This window comes from Anomaloglossus baeobatrachus, chromosome 3, assembly GCF_048569485.1.
Source record: "Anomaloglossus baeobatrachus isolate aAnoBae1 chromosome 3, aAnoBae1.hap1, whole genome shotgun sequence".
In the NCBI taxonomy this organism is placed as follows: domain Eukaryota; kingdom Metazoa; phylum Chordata; class Amphibia; order Anura; family Aromobatidae; genus Anomaloglossus; species Anomaloglossus baeobatrachus.
The window spans coordinates 46,984,200-47,001,037 of record NC_134355.1 but is presented as its reverse complement, the minus strand read 5'-3'; the positions used below and the strand labels follow the sequence as shown (position 1 = coordinate 47,001,037).

Sequence of the window (16,838 nt, the reverse complement as noted above, 5' to 3'; positions counted from 1 at the left end):
AGGCTGTCTGAGACTCCTCGGTGGGCGTCTTTTAACCGCCTGGTTCCGCCCCCTGGTCTGTCCATCAAGCTCTGAGGGGGGGTGTCTAGGGTTTTAAATGTTTGGCTGCTGTCACCTTGTTAGGGGACTACTGTAGTGCGGGGCCCTATCTGCAACTACCTGGCCCGGCCAGGGCGTCACAGAGCCACCACACACAGACGTAGCCAGGAGATTGGCTACAACTGTCACATTCCTTGTGTCAAGCCACTCATGATCATTAGACAACGCCAGAAGCGTCTTACCTGGGCCAAGGAGAAAAAAGCACTGGACTGTTCTCAGTGGTCCAAGGTGTTGTTTTCAGATGAAAGTAAATTTTGCATTTCATTTGGAAATCGCGGTCCCAGAGACTGGAGGAAGAGTGGAGAGGCCACAATCCAAGCTGCTTGATGTCTAGTGACAAGTCTCCACAATCAGCGATGGGGACAAAGTCAGAGCAGCCGTCTACCAGGATGTTTCGGAGCACTTCATGCTTCTCTCTGCTAACAAGCTTTTTGGAGAGGGAAATTTCATTTTCCAGCAGGCAAACTTGCCTGACCTGAACCCCATAGAGAATCTGAGAGACACCAGATCTAACATTGCAGACAAGCTGAAGGCGGCTATCAAAGCAATCTGGGCTTCCATAACACCTCAGCAGTGCCACATTGCGGCAGTTATTCAGGCAAAAGGACCCTCGACCAAGTATTGGGGCATTTACTGTACAGACTTTTCAGTAGGCGCCAACATTTCTGAGTGTAAAATCATTTGTTATATTGGTCTTATATAATCTAGTTTTCTGAGATAATGACTTTTGGGTTTTCATTGGCTGTAAGTCATAATCATCAACATTAACGGAAATAAACACTTGAAATAGATCCCTCTGTGTGTAATGACTCTATATAATATATAGGAATAGATCCCTCTGTGTGTAATGACTCTTTATAATATATAGGAATAGATCCCTCTGTGTGTAATGACTATATGTTTCCCTTTTTGTATTGAATTACTGAAATAAATTCACACTTTTTGATATTCTAATTTATTGAGATTCACTTGTACATATGGTGGGTATAAAGCCTCAATTAAAGGGAACCTGTCATCAGAAATTTTGCACTAAACCTAAAAGATTCCCCCTCTGCAGCTCCTGGGCTGCATTCTAGCAATGTTCCTGTTGTTTATGTGCCCCCTTTCTGACCAAAATAAAGACTTTGTAAAGTGGTACCTTTTTGTATTCAGATCTTGATAATGGTACACGGGGGCGGGCTCTCTGGTGTCCGTTGGTCGGCCTCCCTGTCGCTTTAGGCCATCTCCCATCGCGCAATTTCAAAGAGGTGATGTGGGTAAGCTGGCCAGCGCTTGCGCAGAATGGTGGAGGCGGCAATGGAAGCGCAACCACGAGATTATGGGCGGGTACTTGCTGATGAAAGTCACAGCGCCGCCCATAATCTCGCGCATGCGCAACACGTTACCAGCGGTCACACCGCACATTGCAGTCCCACGAGAGTGGCACGGCGCATACGCGAGATTATGGCCGCCCATAATCTCGCGCATATGCCGTGCCACTCTCGCGGGACTGTGCAATGTGCACAGTGTGACCACTGGTGAAGTGTTGCGCGTGATTATGGGCATCTTACTCTCTGAGGCCTCCATCACACATCCGTGCCTCCGGTCCGTTTTTGCCATTTTTTGCACATACCGGAAACACGTGCTTACGTTGAATCATTTATTTTCATGTTAAAAGCCGCACGTCAGTATTTTTGCACGGAGCGTGTGTACGTTCCGTGTATACGTGTGTCCGTTTAGAAAAAGCATTGATATGTCCGTGTTGCTCCGGGATCACGGACTCATTACATCCTATGGGACCGTGTTGATACGTACATGATATGGATGATGTCCGTGTGCTAGCCGTGCGGTCTGTGTACGTTTGGCACAAATCAAGTTTGTTACAAAATTAAATACTTGCAGGTGGCCAAGTACCCTACAAAATCCAACATAAAATTCCGAAGGCCTCCGTGGATAATGGCATGGTTGTAGTATATATCCAAACATATTGGATATCCAAGTAAAAAGACCAAGAGGTTAATTAATTGTGGATAATTATAAGAATGTGCTAATCAAATCCACCTATGTCATTATTCCCAACAAGTAATCATTAACTTCATTTGATGAAGGTGTGAAAAACGGACAAGATACAGAAAGCATACGGAACACACACTGACGTATTACACGCACAGAAAAACGCACACACGTAATGCACACTGACACTACACGGAGAGGAAAAACAGACGCCAAAAATGGAACACGGACTACAAAAACGGACATCGTCACACGTACGTTTTTTTCACGTGAGTGTGACACAGGCCTGAAAGATGATCCACACCTTTAGTTATGCGATCTACTGCTCTTATTTACATGCAAACAAGGCTTTAGTGCTCTGGGAGTGTCCAAACACTTTCCGAGGTCCGGTCTTTTTGGCGCGCTTACCTTTCTAGCCTCACCCATTACTTACAGAGTTAATGGGGGTATTACTGCTGGTGTCCATCGCTCTTCAGGTCTTTGTGTGGTACCAGCTTAAGTATAGTCACATTTTCCATTTATCACTATTAGCTACAACAATTTTTGTATTGACTGACAGCTCAGACATACTGAAGGAGCACAATGCAAACTTTCACCTCTGCTTCCCCATTAGAGCATTGCAGAGGGGTACACGGGTCCCGTTATCATTACACCAGCACCATGCCATCACTCCCACTGCCTCATTCTTTAGGATAGGACAGATCTATAGCCAAGGAAGAATTCATAGAATAAATCCCCTCTTGCTATTTTCTGTGTATTGTTTGTAATCTATATAAACAAATTAAAGTTAATAAACAATAAATGTACCGGTGTCCTGTACAGTTCTCACAAACACTATTATAAAACAGCCCCTACACTTTGGGTTCCTTCCTCACTAGTGCTTCAGAGAAGGCCATGAGTAAGTGCCAATAGGCTGATATCTGCATGGAACGGCCCCTGTACTCACTAGAGGAACGATTGTCTATTTTGGCGGGATAGGACAAAAATTTCATGTATAAGGGGAGGCTTTTTGATTGTACCGCACAAATTTTGGGGGAGAGAAGGACAGGGATATTTGAAACTCATATCCTTTTGTTTTAAGGGTACTCTCAGCACAGAATGACTGTTCAGAACAAGCACATACACTTGTCCATCCAAACATTTAAATCCACCTTCCCACCTGTTTAGTTTTTCCTCTATCTCCGCCTTTCCCTCTTTGATTGACAGCTGTGACTTCATGGAGTCAGAGAAGATGAAAAACAAGCAGGTGGGAAGGTGCACTTTAAGGCCATATGTCCACAGGAGAAAGTTACTGCGGAATTTCCTGCGGAGAACCTGCAGATTTTCCAGATAAGGTCGCAGGTTTACGCAAGTACAGACACTCCCCATGTTATCCTATAGGATTTGGGGAGTGCTGTATCAATGCTGCGGTATTTTCGGCTGCGGAAAATGCTGCGGATTTCCCGCTGCCGCACGTAACTGCATGTCCATTATTCATGCGGAATTATCTGCGAAATTCCTGCCTTTCCACTATGGAGATACAGGGTGGGACTTCCGCACGAAATCCGCACTGTTTCTGCAGGTTTTCAGCATTGGATAGCTGCGGATTCTGGGGAGTTGCTGCGTGAACCTGCAGAAAAGTCCGCAGGTACGATCTCCCGTGGGCACATGGCCGAATGTTTAACCTTGCCATGATGCACCGAGCTCCTCTGCTTGGTTTGAACAGTCATTTTGTGTTGACAGTAACTTTAAGAGGAGATAAGTGACTGGCAGGACCTAGTTTCAACTTACACTCGATTTCAAGGTGAATGTGGGAGTTGGGAGAGTTAACTGACCAGATTAGTAGGTTACCTGAGTGTCTGCTGCAATTCACTATATTTATGCAAAATTGAATTAGTGTGAAGGAAAAGTCACCACCACCCCCTGAATTCTCCAGCGAGGGGTATATGGAACTTCCTGGATCTAACTATAATATGTAGGGGTTATTCCCATCAGAGCAAGTTATAACTTGCTGGAGAGTGAGGTTCCAACTACTGGGATGCTCAATATTTATATTAATATAAAAGGATAGTTAAAGAACACAGGCCTCTTCATAGCTAATTCAAGTAAATCAATACTTCATGCACTGACGTATGGGAAGAAATACATTTTCAAATTCATTTACAAATTACAAACTTCCAATAGAAAATTAAGTTCAATTGCAGACCCAGTGCTGGATGTGACCAGGATTATGGTTCCTAATCTGAGAGCAGCACACAATAGGGAAAATGCCCCTGGCTCCAGCATTATGTCACTGAGGGTTTCTTGCTGTAGTTCTAATAATGTACTTCTAATTAATAATGCGGATCTTCTTGTCCTCTGTTATGAGCTCTGTGTCTAAGGGCTCATTCAGACGTCTGTTAAAAATCCATCTGTGCACGGACTGCCCGTGGGTCTCCTGACCTGAACGCAGTAGCCTCATGTATGCCTATGATACTGCGAGTGCAGTCCATGCACAGACCGATTTTCATGGATGTCTGAATGAGCCCCATGTCTACCTGCCTCATTGGTAGCTTTATGGCTCGTTTAGATATGCACGGTCCGTGTGCACCCATTATGGACAATTTTTTACAGAGACAATCGGGGGGGGGGGGCCGGACATCACAGCATACACTCATCTGGTACATAAGGCTGCTTTCACACATCCGGTTTTTGCTGTGCGGCACAATCCAGCTCTTTGCAGAAAAAAATGCAACCGTTTTTTTTGCCGCCGTTTGTGTTTTTTTCCGCATAGACTTTCCTTAGTGCCGGATTGTGCCGCATGGCCTTGTGTTCGATCCGGTTTTTGCCGGATGCAGCATATTTAGCCCATGCAGCGGCCGTATGGAACGTTGCCTGGCACAGTTTTTTGTCCGGCAAAAAAACCCGCATCGCGCCACATCCAGCCGATGCGGCGCTTTTTCCAATGCATGCCTCTGGACGCCGGATGCGGCAAAAACCGCATCCGGCCGCCACATGCGTTTTTTGCACTGCGCATGCTCAGTAACGTGCCGCAACCGGCAAAAAACGGACGGGCCGCATGTAAAAACTTATGCAAAGGATGCGTTTTTTTTGCCGCATCCGTTGCATAGGTTTTAGAGCCGGATTTAGCCGCACTGCTAAAACCGGATGCGTGAAAGCAGCCTAATTCATGTAAATGGCAGACAGCTTGCACTCCTAGACACAGGGAAAAAAAAAAAAAGGTTTGGAGTTCGGGTGCTTTACGTATGCAAACAACTAGCATGAGTATCACTGTGCTCAGGTACACTCGGTCAGTCCAGTGCAAGACCCTTTTTAGTGTTTGAACGCCTCGGACTTTGGGTAACAACAGCATGATCAGATGTAGTGTACACAAACAAAAAAAAAAATTATAATTATATAATATATATATAATATATAAAAAAAAACACACTCCCCACCCACCCCCGGAAGTGATCACTTTATGGCTGCCTGTATGTAGGCGGAGACCCAAACTGCCCAATTAGCAACTTCCATTGTGGTTCAGGTCAAGTCCAGGTCCCAAACAGTACTTTATCAATAGTCCAGCTGAACCAAACTTCCACGGGTCTACTCAGCTAATCGCTTCTGCAATTTTTGTATAAACTTCTGAACCCAACATTTGACAGCTTTCTGCCTATACACAGTGCATGCACATGCAGAAAGCTGGGGAAGAAGGGTGTCAGAATAGCGAGTACTCATGAATATTGAGGTCTGCAGTGAAGTAGCCCATCATTGATATGTGCTGCAAATCTGCCAGTCCTAACAGTGTAGTATCAAAACTACAGTGTGAAGCGCAGCACATGTCTGTGTTTCAAACAGGGTCTCTGACCCTAAAGGCCCAGTCACACACAGAGATAAAATCTGCGGCAGATCTGTGGTTGCAGTGAAATTGTCGACAATCAGTGCCAGGTTTGTGGCCATGTACAAATGGAACAATATGTCCATGATTTCACTGCAACCACAGATCTGCCAAAGACTTATCTGTGTGTGTGACAGGGCCTTAAGTCTTTGCCACTCACAGATTGGTGTGCTTAAACCTGTTGATAGAGAATCTTTATTTAGACCACGTGTGCACATTGAGTATTTGGTGAGGTTTTTACCTCAGTATTTGTAGCCAAAACCAGCAGTGGAACAATAAGGGGAAAAGTATAATAGAAACACGAGCACCACTTCTGCATTATGCACCCACTCCTGGTTTTGACTACAAATACTGAGGTAAAAACTAACCAAATACTCAACGTGTGCACGTGGCCTTACAGATACTGAGGTAAAAAACTGACCAAATAATTAACATCTGCATGTGACCTTACAGATACTGAGGTAAAACCTCACCAAATAATTAACATGTGCACGTGTCCTTACAGATACTGAGGTAAAAGCTCACCAAATAATCAACATGTGCACGTGTCCTTACAGATACTGAGGTAAAACCTCACCAAATAATCAACATGTGCACGTGACCTTACAGATACTGAGGTAAAACCTCACCAAATAATCAACATGTGCACGTGACCTTACAGATACTGAGGTAAAAGCTCACCAAATAATCAACGTGTGCACGTGTCCTTACAGATACTGAGGTAAAAGCTCACCAAATAATCAACATGTGCACGTGTCCTTACAGATACTGAGGTAAAACCTCACCAAATAATCAACATGTGCACGTGACCTTACAGATACTGAGGTAAAAGCTCACCAAATAATCAACGTGTGCACGTGTCCTTACAGATACTGAGGTAAAAGCTCACCAAATAATCAACGTGTGCACGTGGCCTTACAGATACTGAGGTAAAACCTCACCAAATAATCAACGTGTGCACGTGGCCTTACAGATACTGAGGTAAAACCTCACCAAATAATCAACATGTGCACGTGTCCTTACAGATACTGAGGTAAAAGCTCACCAAATAATCAACGTGTGCACGTGGCCTTAAGCAAAACTAAAATGCAGCCTTCACTAGAGAAAAGAAGACCAGTCAGCACGATTACCTGGTGAGACAAGATGCTAGGGTGATCTCAACTAGGATCAGAGGTGCCATATCCATCCTCTCACACTGGAAGCAGCGTGACGTAAGTATTCATTTTTCTCCCAGTACCAATCTCTCCTGGATGCAACAAATGTATTAAGAGCATTAGTGACAGCAGATTATACTGTTTTCACAGAACCTCACTGGTGCCGCTTCCCTGGAACATGAGAAGCCACACTGCAAGTATATGTGCAGCCTTGTTCCTGCAATGCAGAGGTATCTATCCACGGTGCTGTGGCACCCGGCCGTTTCATATGATTCAGATTTGTACGTGTCACGTGAGCAATGCTAAAGTTATCTGAGATTTGCAGATTGAGAGCAGAGCATGCCACGATTGTCCTGCTTCATATACATTGACGGAGGACTAGGAAACAAGTAATTTTAGAGCCGTTTGAGCCTATTGCAAAAGTAGCTAATAATAAGATGATATGATGGTAGTATTGGCCACGTGCTCAGCGTATAGGTCTACTGTGAGGCAGCTAATCTGCTAAAAGAGAACATCTTGCGTGCGGCAACTTGTTTGATACAACATTTTATTATACTAAAGCCCCGCGCACAATGCAGCCGTTCACGAGCGCTCCTTCTGTTCCTTGTCCAGCGTGTCCCATATCGGCTGTTTCAGATGTTCTGGCAATTTCTCAAGTTTGGTCTGAGAATAGAAGAAAATATTCAGGTTAATTTATTCCCCAGTAATCCAGAGCTCAGATCAGAAATCTGGTTACCTTTGTGATCTCTAGGGCTACACCTTCAGGGACATTGCGCTGGATATATTCTAAGTACACATCGGCTGTGCAACCCGTCAGGTGCCTCAGCTGCAGGTAACATGGGACAGGGTTAGGAAAGCAACGTCCACAGAGACGAAAACAAAGACCCCCGAGTGTTACAAGGAACAGAGGCTTTAGGATATATCGATAGAGCCACATTCCCCGAGTTCTTACCTTAAAGCATCTGTAAAGTGTCCTCATCTCATACTGGACTCTGTGCTTCTTGAAAATGTGGATTGATTTTAAGAGAGTGAAACGTTCAATCTTCCTTTTTGGCTCGTGCCTTAAAGAAAAAAACAAACTCATCTAGAAGAAGTGACAGAGGCTTCGTTGACTTTACTGCCCTTTTGTCTCCATTTTTCACTTTGCTGTATAAATCTGGGCAGTGTATACTACTAAGTTGTCCCCTGGGGATGTGTGTGGATTTGTGATGAGCGAGCATGCTCGATACTTGATAGAGCACATTGGGGTGCTTCATTAGAGTATCTTGCAGATGTTCAACTTCCAACCTGGGGGATAGATTTTCCCTAAAAATGTTTGAGGTAACATTGACTTCCATTATACTCAGGACTCGATTCGAGCCTGTCCGAGCGCCAGACTTGAGTGCTCGAGCAGTTAGTGCTCGCTCATCTCTAGTGCGGACAGCTAAAACTTTCACTGGCAAAATCAATGATCAATGAAAATTGCCAAAGGTGGATCCTCGAGGGATCTGCTGAATTAGGCAGTTTAATTTTATAAGAGGGCGTTTTCATGTTGAGATAATCCTTTCTCTAAGGCTACAGTCACACTTGCGTATGACTCGGCGAGTCTCGCATCGGCAGCACCCGACATAGCCGCACACTCTCGGACAGGAGCGGGTCAGCTGCATAGAAATACATGCAGCCGAGAAGCTCCTGTCCATAGAGTGTGCGGCCACCCCGGGTGATTCCGACGTGAGACTCGCTGAGTCATACGCAAGTGTGACTCTGGCCTAATAAAAGACGTCAGATTAAATTCACAAAGCTGAACCAGGGTGAATATAGACACATGTCCCCCTCATACTTACACCTCCAGAGAGAGGCCGAGCTCCTTAGCTGCCAGCACTGTGAAGTATTCGTAGCTGTCCAGTACCGACTTGTCATGGCCCTTCGCTAACACTTCTATCTCTTTGTACAGGACGTCCGGTTCGTCAGTAATGCTTATCTGTATGAATAAAAATAAATGGCTTGTAAACCAGAGATGTGTCCGGTGGATCATTTCCTCCCGCACCACACAGAATCACAAACTGACACCCCCTCAATATGGATTCACACTCGTGACCTCCACACCAGATGTCACTGCACATCTAGCAAGATTGGTTACAGTTGCTGCTGATATCCTTCCCATACATCCAAGTGGTTTTTTCATTTTTTAAGTCAGATATATGGAAAATAATAATTTTTGACTACCACATGTTAAAATTTCTCCCCAAAAAGTTGATCTGCCACTGCCTTCATATAGTTATTTTCCATCTGTTTCCTTATTGATTAGGAGCGCATCGAGATCATTTGGGCTTTTGCAGAAGATCATCAATAGAAAGGGGCTAATGACCTTTGACCCAATTCATTATTTGCATATTTGGCTTCATTTTTTTATGTTTGCACCAAATTCTTCAAAATGAGGCACATGGTTCATGAATTTTGGGACTGGAATACGGTACATTTAGGCTATGTGCCCACGGGAAAACGTACCCGCGGATTTATCTGGATTTTCCAGATAAATCCGCAGGTTAACGTAAGTACAGACACTCCCCATGTTATCCTATGGGATTTGGGGAGTGCTGTATCAATGCTGCGATATGTGCGGCTGCGGAAAATGCAAATTTCCTGCAGCCGCACGTAACTGCAAGTCAATTATTCCTGCGGAAATATCTGCGGATGTCCCGCCTTTCCACTATGGAGATAGAGGCCGGGACGTCCGCAGGTATTTCCGCACTTGTTCCGCAGGTTTACCGCATCAAAAATGCTCGAATCCCGCAGCAATGGATAGCTGCGGATTCCGGGGTAAACGGATACCTGCGGTAAACCTGCGGAAAAGTCCGCGGGTACGTTGTCCCGTGGGCACATAGCCATACACATACACTTGGTGACTTTTTAAAATTGTAAAAACCTGGGAAACAAACACCATGTCCACAATGATGACACAGAACACAAGACAGGCAAACATAATACAGACTTAAAGAAAGGTGCAAATTAAAAAGGTTTTAGCGCAAATCAAATACAGACAAGGGTGGAAATGCTGCCCGTGTGTCAAACTGCAGGACTAGGTGCAATGTAATGGAGGGATTTTAGCATCCAACCCCTCATCAGTCACACAGGGATGGATTATCCTGGAGGAGGACACTGGTGTTATCTCAGAAAACATTTATACTAATCACCTATGTACTAAACATCCTGACACTTACCAACTTCTGCACTCTGGACTGAAGATTATTTGGAGAAGCTGCTGAGGTCTCTGTGGGTACATCATGGCTGGTATTTCTATAAAGAAAAGAAAAAACAAACGGGAACCGGGCAGATACATAAAAGCTTCAGCAAAGGATATTAATTCACGTGGCAGAAATTTCTGCGACTGATAATCTGTTACATTTATCTGAATGAGAGCGTTCCTGCAGTAAAGCACCTGGATTTCCACAAGGTCTTTTCGGATTAAAGGGACGGTCAGGAAGCAGGTGAGGCATCGGCGCCCATACAATTATATGTACACGATGATTTCGGCGAGACCGTCTGTAAGGAATTGGGGTCTCCCAAATCTTCCCCGACAAGCTGTTTTGTTTTTTTTTTTCATAGTTGTTTGTAGCACTTTTTGGAGTGGAAAATCCAAAATCCTCATCAAAAACTGCTTGGAATAACGCTTCCACTTATTTGCTATGGGAAAGCCACTTTGCTGTTCATGTGAGAAGTTTTTTTAACTTTATTTTTACCCCCTGATTAGATTTTGAAAAACTACAGGGTGAAAAAAATATTGCAGATCCTGATTAAATCGGCTGCAAATAGGCACTGTCCAATCAAAAAGCTGCAAAGTGTAAGGGAGCTTTACACGCTACGATATCGTTAATGTTTTATCGTCGGGGTCATGTCGTTAGTGACACACATCCGGCATCATTAACGGTATTGCAGCGTGTGACACTTACCAGCGACCTTAAACGTCCTCCAAAGTGGTGAAAATCGTTCACCATGGAGAGGTCGTCCTAAAACCAAAAATTGTTAATGGTTGTTTATAGATTTTGTTCCTCGTTCCTGCGGCAGCACACATCGCTATGCGTGACACCGCAGGAGCGAGGAACCTCACCTTACCTGCATCCCGCCCGCAATGAGGAAGGAAAGAGGTGGGCGGGATGTTCGTCCCGCTCATCTCCGCCCCTCCGCTTTGATTGGCCGGCCGCTTAGTGACATCGCCGTGACGACGAACGTACCTCCCCCTTGAGGGAGAAATTGTTCGTCAGTCAAAGTGATGCCGCCGACCAGGTATGTAAGTGTGATGCTGCCGTAACGATAATGTTCGCTGCGGCAGCGATCACACGATATCGCATGCACGACGGGGGCGGGTGCTTTTGCGTACGATATCGCTAGCAATTGCTAGAAATATTGTAGCGTGTAAAGCCCGCTTAAAGCCTATCCCGATGGACTGTCCAATCGTAAATCTGCAAACACTTCAGGAAAACCTCTTCCAAAACTGCTTAGAAAAAAAAGACAATTCCAAACTCCCCCTTCATTTTAGATTAATTGGAACAATAAAAAAAATAGTTGTGGTTGTGAGCAAGGACATAAGATAAATATCAGGGATTTTAGGCAAAGTAGGATTTTTGTGTCCTAACCGTAAAATATTTTTCTCTGAGCCTTCATTGGGGGACACAGGACACAGGAGCGACACAGGAGCGTCGGCTTCTCTCTGGATGGGGTAAGATCTCCTTGCCAGGAGACTTGATGGAAGTTAAAGGAGGCTCCTAACGTGAAGGGGCTAAAGTTCTATTATGTACAAAAACCTGATTCACATAGAATAGCCACAAGAAATAGTAAAAATACACAATTTTATTAATTCATCACAAAAAAACATAAAAACAGCAAGGAAAATAACAAAGGGATTGGATCTAGACACAGCAATAAAACACCAAAACAGTCGGATAAGATTATAAATATGTTTCAAAATGAATCATTTTAGGTGCAACAAGAATATGGGCCATCACTTGGTAATATGAAATAAATAATAGATATCGATATAATAAAATTAGCAGCTACAATTTAATAAAATCTAGAGTACAAAATATCACTTATAATAGCAACAAGGTGCAAAAAAATGTAAAACTACCAGCTTAGAAAGAGTGTACTACATGTACTATTAACAACCAATTTATTAAATAAAGTTCCCCATTTGATTGGATATGGGTGCTTTAAAAATAGCATCGGCTTTTGCTGCTCTGCCACCATTTCTTCCTCCCTGACGAAGGTACGCCGAAACGCGCGTAGGGTGGGTAAAACTAGCAGCTTAGAAAGAGTGTACTACATGTACTATTAAAAATCAATTTATTAAATAAAGTGCACTAGTGAAAGTAGCTGAATAATAAATAATAGTTATATTTCTAGCAGCATTTAATTATACATAGTGTCCGATATATGATACATGTGCAAAATTGCACAGAGATCAAATGACAAAAATATAAGAATATTTATGGAAAATTAGATCAACCAAGGTTTTTACCTGAGGCCATGACTATCAGCTGTGCCGACGCCAATCCCCGACCCACCCTACGCGTGTTTCGGCTTACCTTCGTCAGGGGAGAAGAAATGGTTTCGGAGCAGCGAAAGCCGATGCTATTTTTAAAGCACCCATATCCAATCAAATGGGGAACTTTATTTAATAAATTGGTTGTTAATAGTACATGTAGTACACTCTAAGCTGCTAGTTTTACATTTTTTGCACATTGTTGCTATTATAAGTGATATTTTGTACTCTATATTTTAGTAAATTGTAGCTGCTAATTTTATATTGATATCTATTATTTTTTTGATATTACCAAGTGATGGCTCATATTCTTGTTGCACCTAAAATGATTAATTTTGATACATATTTATAATCTTATCCGACTGTTGGTGTTTTATTGCTGTGTCTAGATCCAATCCCTTTGTTATTTTCCTTGCTGCTTTTATGTTTTTTTTGTGATGAATTAATAAAATTGTGTATTTTTACTATTTCTTGTGGCTATTCTATGTGAATCGGGTGTTTGTACAATAGCCTATTCTTATACATATGGGGTTATCTGTATAATTATAGTGACAGTTCATTGTGGACACACTATATATACCCCTGGTTGACATTAATCGGTTTAAATTCTATTATATACAGCAAAAACGCTGGGGCCTGTAGGCCAAGTCTCCCGGAAAGGAGATCTTACCCCATCCAGAGAGAAGCCGACGCTCATGGTACTATGTCCCCCCAATAAGGCGAGAAAGAAAGATATTTAGTCAGAACAGTTACTGATGACCTACAGTGCATTTTATCACACAAGTGAACACAGCACAAAATCCTCCCCCCCAAAATATGTAAACTACAAAGTATTAGGTGTATATATATACATACACTGTATATTATGAGAGCAGTGTTATTAAATGCAGACATTGGGACAGAAGAAGCAAGCGAGCCTGGCACTGCCATTCACAGAGCAACCATGGACAAGACCGAGAGAAGGTCCAGCAGATGCCCCCGATGTACGGTCCATAGAGACATCACTACTGTCTGTACTCACGTCACGTTGTGTCTGTATGTCTGGGTAACCACACAAGAGGGAAGCCGCCGCGTTCTCAGCACCTAGGAAAAGGCAAAGGAGGAAAAAAAAAAGTTTGATGTCTGTGCCAGGTGATGCCAATGCGAGACTTGCACGAGTCATACGCAAATGAACTCCAGCCTGAGTGGGACTCACACACTGAGAGCGACAGGTGGAAAATTAGTCACAGGCAATCTGAGTGGTGCAGGAAAGCAGAACCACTCAGGCTCTACAAGGGTGGCCCGTACTCGCATTGGGGTGAACCAGGAGGTATAGGCTTTCTATATAAGTGAGGCAGGAGAGAGTGGACTCACAGGCTTTCTTATGAATGAAATAGGGTCCGGGGTGAAGCAGGATGTATAGGTTGAGTGTGGCAGGATGGGGCAGACTCGCAGGCTCTGAATCAGGAGGTATAGGTTGAGTGGGGCAGGAGGGAGCAGACTCGCAGGCTCTGAGTCAGGAGGTATAGGCTGAGTGGGGCAGGAGGGAGCAGACTCGCAGGCTCTGAGTCAGGAGGTATAGGTTGAGTGGGGCAGGAGGGAGCAGACTCGCAGGCTCTGAGTCAGGAGGTATAGGCTCTGAGTGGGGCAGGAGGGAGCAGACTGGCAGGCTCTGAGTCAGGAGGTATAGGCTGAGTGGGGCAGGAGGGAGCAGACTCGCAGGCTCTGAGTCAGGAGGGAGCAGACTCGCAGGCTCTGAGTCAGGAGGTATAGGTTGAGTGGGGCAGGAGGGAGCAGACTCGCAGGCTCTGAGTCAGAAGGCATAGGTTGAGTGGGGCAGGAGGGAGCAGACTCGCAGGCTCTGAGTCAGGAGGTATAGGTTGAGTGGGGCAGGAGGGGCAGACTCGCAGGCTCTGAGTCAGGAGGTATAGGTTGAGTGGGGCAGGAGGGAGCAGACTCGCAGGCTCTGAGTCAGGAGGTATAGGTTGAGTGGGGCAGGAGGGGCAGACTCGCAGGCTCTGAGTCAGGAGGTATAGACTGAGTGGGGCTGGAGGGAGTAGACTCGCATGCTCTGAGTCAGGAGGGAGCAGACTCGCAGGCTCTGAGTCAGGAGGTATAGGTTGAGTGGGGCAGGAGGGAGCAGACTCGCAGGCTCTGAGTCAGAAGGCATAGGTTGAGTGGGGCAGGAGGGAGCAGACTCGCAGGCTCTGAGTCAGGAGGTATAGGTTGAGTGGGGCAGGAGGGACAGACTCGCAGGCTCTGAGTCAGGAGGTATAGGTTGAGTGGGGCAGGAGGGAGCAGACTCGCAGGCTCTGAGTCAGGAGGTATAGGCTGAGTGGGGCAGGAGGGAGCAGACTCGCAGGCTCTGAGTCAGGAGGTATAGGCTCTGAGTGAGGCAGGAGGGGCAGGCTCTGAGTCAGGAGGTATAGATTGAGTAGGGCAGGAGGTAGCAGACTTGCAGGCTCTGAGTCAGGAGGTATAGGCTGAGTGCAGCAGGAGGAAGTGGACTCGCAGGCTCTGAGTCAGGAGGTATAGGCTGAGTTGGGCAGGAGGGAGCAGACTCGCATGCTCTGAGTCAGGAGGTATAGGTTGAGTGGGGCAGGAGGGAGCAGACTCGCAGGCTCTGAGTCAGGAGGTATAGGCTCTGAGTGAGGCAGGAGGGGCAGGCTCTGAGTCAGGAGGTATAGGCTCTGAGTGGGGCAGGAGGGAGCAGACTTGCAGGCTCTGAGTCAGGAGGTATAGGCTGAGTGCAGCAGGAGGAAGTGGACTCGCAGGCTCTGAGTCAGGAGGTATAGGCTGAGTGGGGCTGGAGGGAGTAGACTCGCATGCTCTGAGTCAGGAGGTATAGGCTCTGAGTGGGGCAGGAGGGAGCAGACTTGCAGGCTCTGAGTCAGGAGGTATAGGCTGAGTGCAGCAGGAGGAAGTGGACTCGCAGGCTCTGAGTCAGGAGGTATAGGCTGAGTGGGGATGGAGGGAGTAGACTCGCATGCTCTGAGTCAGGAGGGAGCAGACTCGCAGGCTCTGAGTCAGGAGGTATAGGCTCTGAGTGGGGCAGGAGGGAGCAGACTCGCAGGCTCTGAGTGGGGCAGGAGGAGCAGACTCATAGGCACCCTCTGTCATGGCTGGATTTGCTTCCATGAGTGGAGTAGATAGGGGATGCTCACTGACTATGATGTGCAGCAGTCACTGGCGCCCTCTAGTGGGGGCGGCTTACTCTAGGAGTGTCGTGATGTGTGCTGCTCGCCGGCAGTCTATGGATGGGCTTTCGCTCTGTAGGGCAGGACATGGGCTTCTTCTTTGAGGTGACTCGTGTAGCGTGGGGCTCGCGGTCCGGCACAGCCACTTGCAGTGTATTCTGCGTGCTGCCATCGGATGGCGCTACTGTACAGTATGATTACTACAGTCACCAGATTTGTATATAGAGCTTTTATGAGAGTAGAAAAAGATAACGGCTAACACCAGCGCCCCTCCTGCCTCTCGGCTCAGTCTGGTACTGCAGCTCAGGTCTCACTGACTATAAAGCTGCAGCATCAGACACAGCGGTTTCTGGAACACTGCGCCATCCATTAGACCCCGCTGTCCTTCCTCTCAAAGACACAATCACATCCTGACAGTTATTTCAAGCTACAAAGGACACGCTGAGACTTGTAGTGCCCCACCCCTGCTGAGTGACAGGTGACGAAGCCCCTCGGCCACTCCGCTGTCATCTCCATAGCAACTCGGATCACCTGACAACGGGCCACCGCCAGCACATTACGGGAAAGAAGGGCAAATCCTCCACAGACGCTCATGTTCTTTTGACCATTACCGATGCCGTCACTTCCGGCGCTTCATCTTCGCGTCAGTGACAACCACAGAGGTGAGGTCGGAAAAAGAGAGTAGTGGAAAGAGCGTTCTGTACGTCACTTACCAGAGAGAGGCTCTTTGGGCGGAAATTGTGCGCAGCCATTTTTAATGTGGGCAGTCTGCCCTTTTACATCTGTTTTCTTCCTGCTTCTTTTGCCTTTTTCTGTCTGACCTAATGGTTACTGTGTATATTGACCCCTTCATGCGGCTTTTGTGCTTTCATTTTGACCTCCCTTACATCCTAGAGCTATTAATTTTTCATATGAGAGCTTAGTTTTTGCTGGCAGCTTTGTACTTTTGAAGAACACAACTTTATTGTATAAAGTACTGAACAATGGATAAAAAGTTCTAGGTGCATTGAAATGATGGGGGAAAAAAAAAAAAATTTTGTTGT

The 16,838-nt window shown here is 45.7% G+C and overlaps 1 protein-coding gene across 1 annotated transcript; it reads right to left on the bottom strand.

Annotated features, from left to right (window-relative positions):
* Positions 1-7,631: 7,631 nt before the first annotated feature.
* On the bottom strand, positions 7,632-16,443 carry MRPS10 (mitochondrial ribosomal protein S10). Its single transcript, XM_075339179.1, has 7 exons — positions 16,327-16,443; positions 13,641-13,702; positions 10,302-10,377; positions 8,925-9,061; positions 8,054-8,162; positions 7,838-7,927; positions 7,632-7,764 (listed from the first exon to the last, which is right to left on the bottom strand). The coding sequence occupies exons 1-7, from the start codon at positions 16,387-16,389 to the stop codon at positions 7,684-7,686; spliced, it is 618 nt and encodes a 205-aa protein (XP_075195294.1). The 5' UTR covers positions 16,390-16,443; the 3' UTR covers positions 7,632-7,683.
* Between the last annotated feature and the right edge of the window lie 395 nt (positions 16,444-16,838).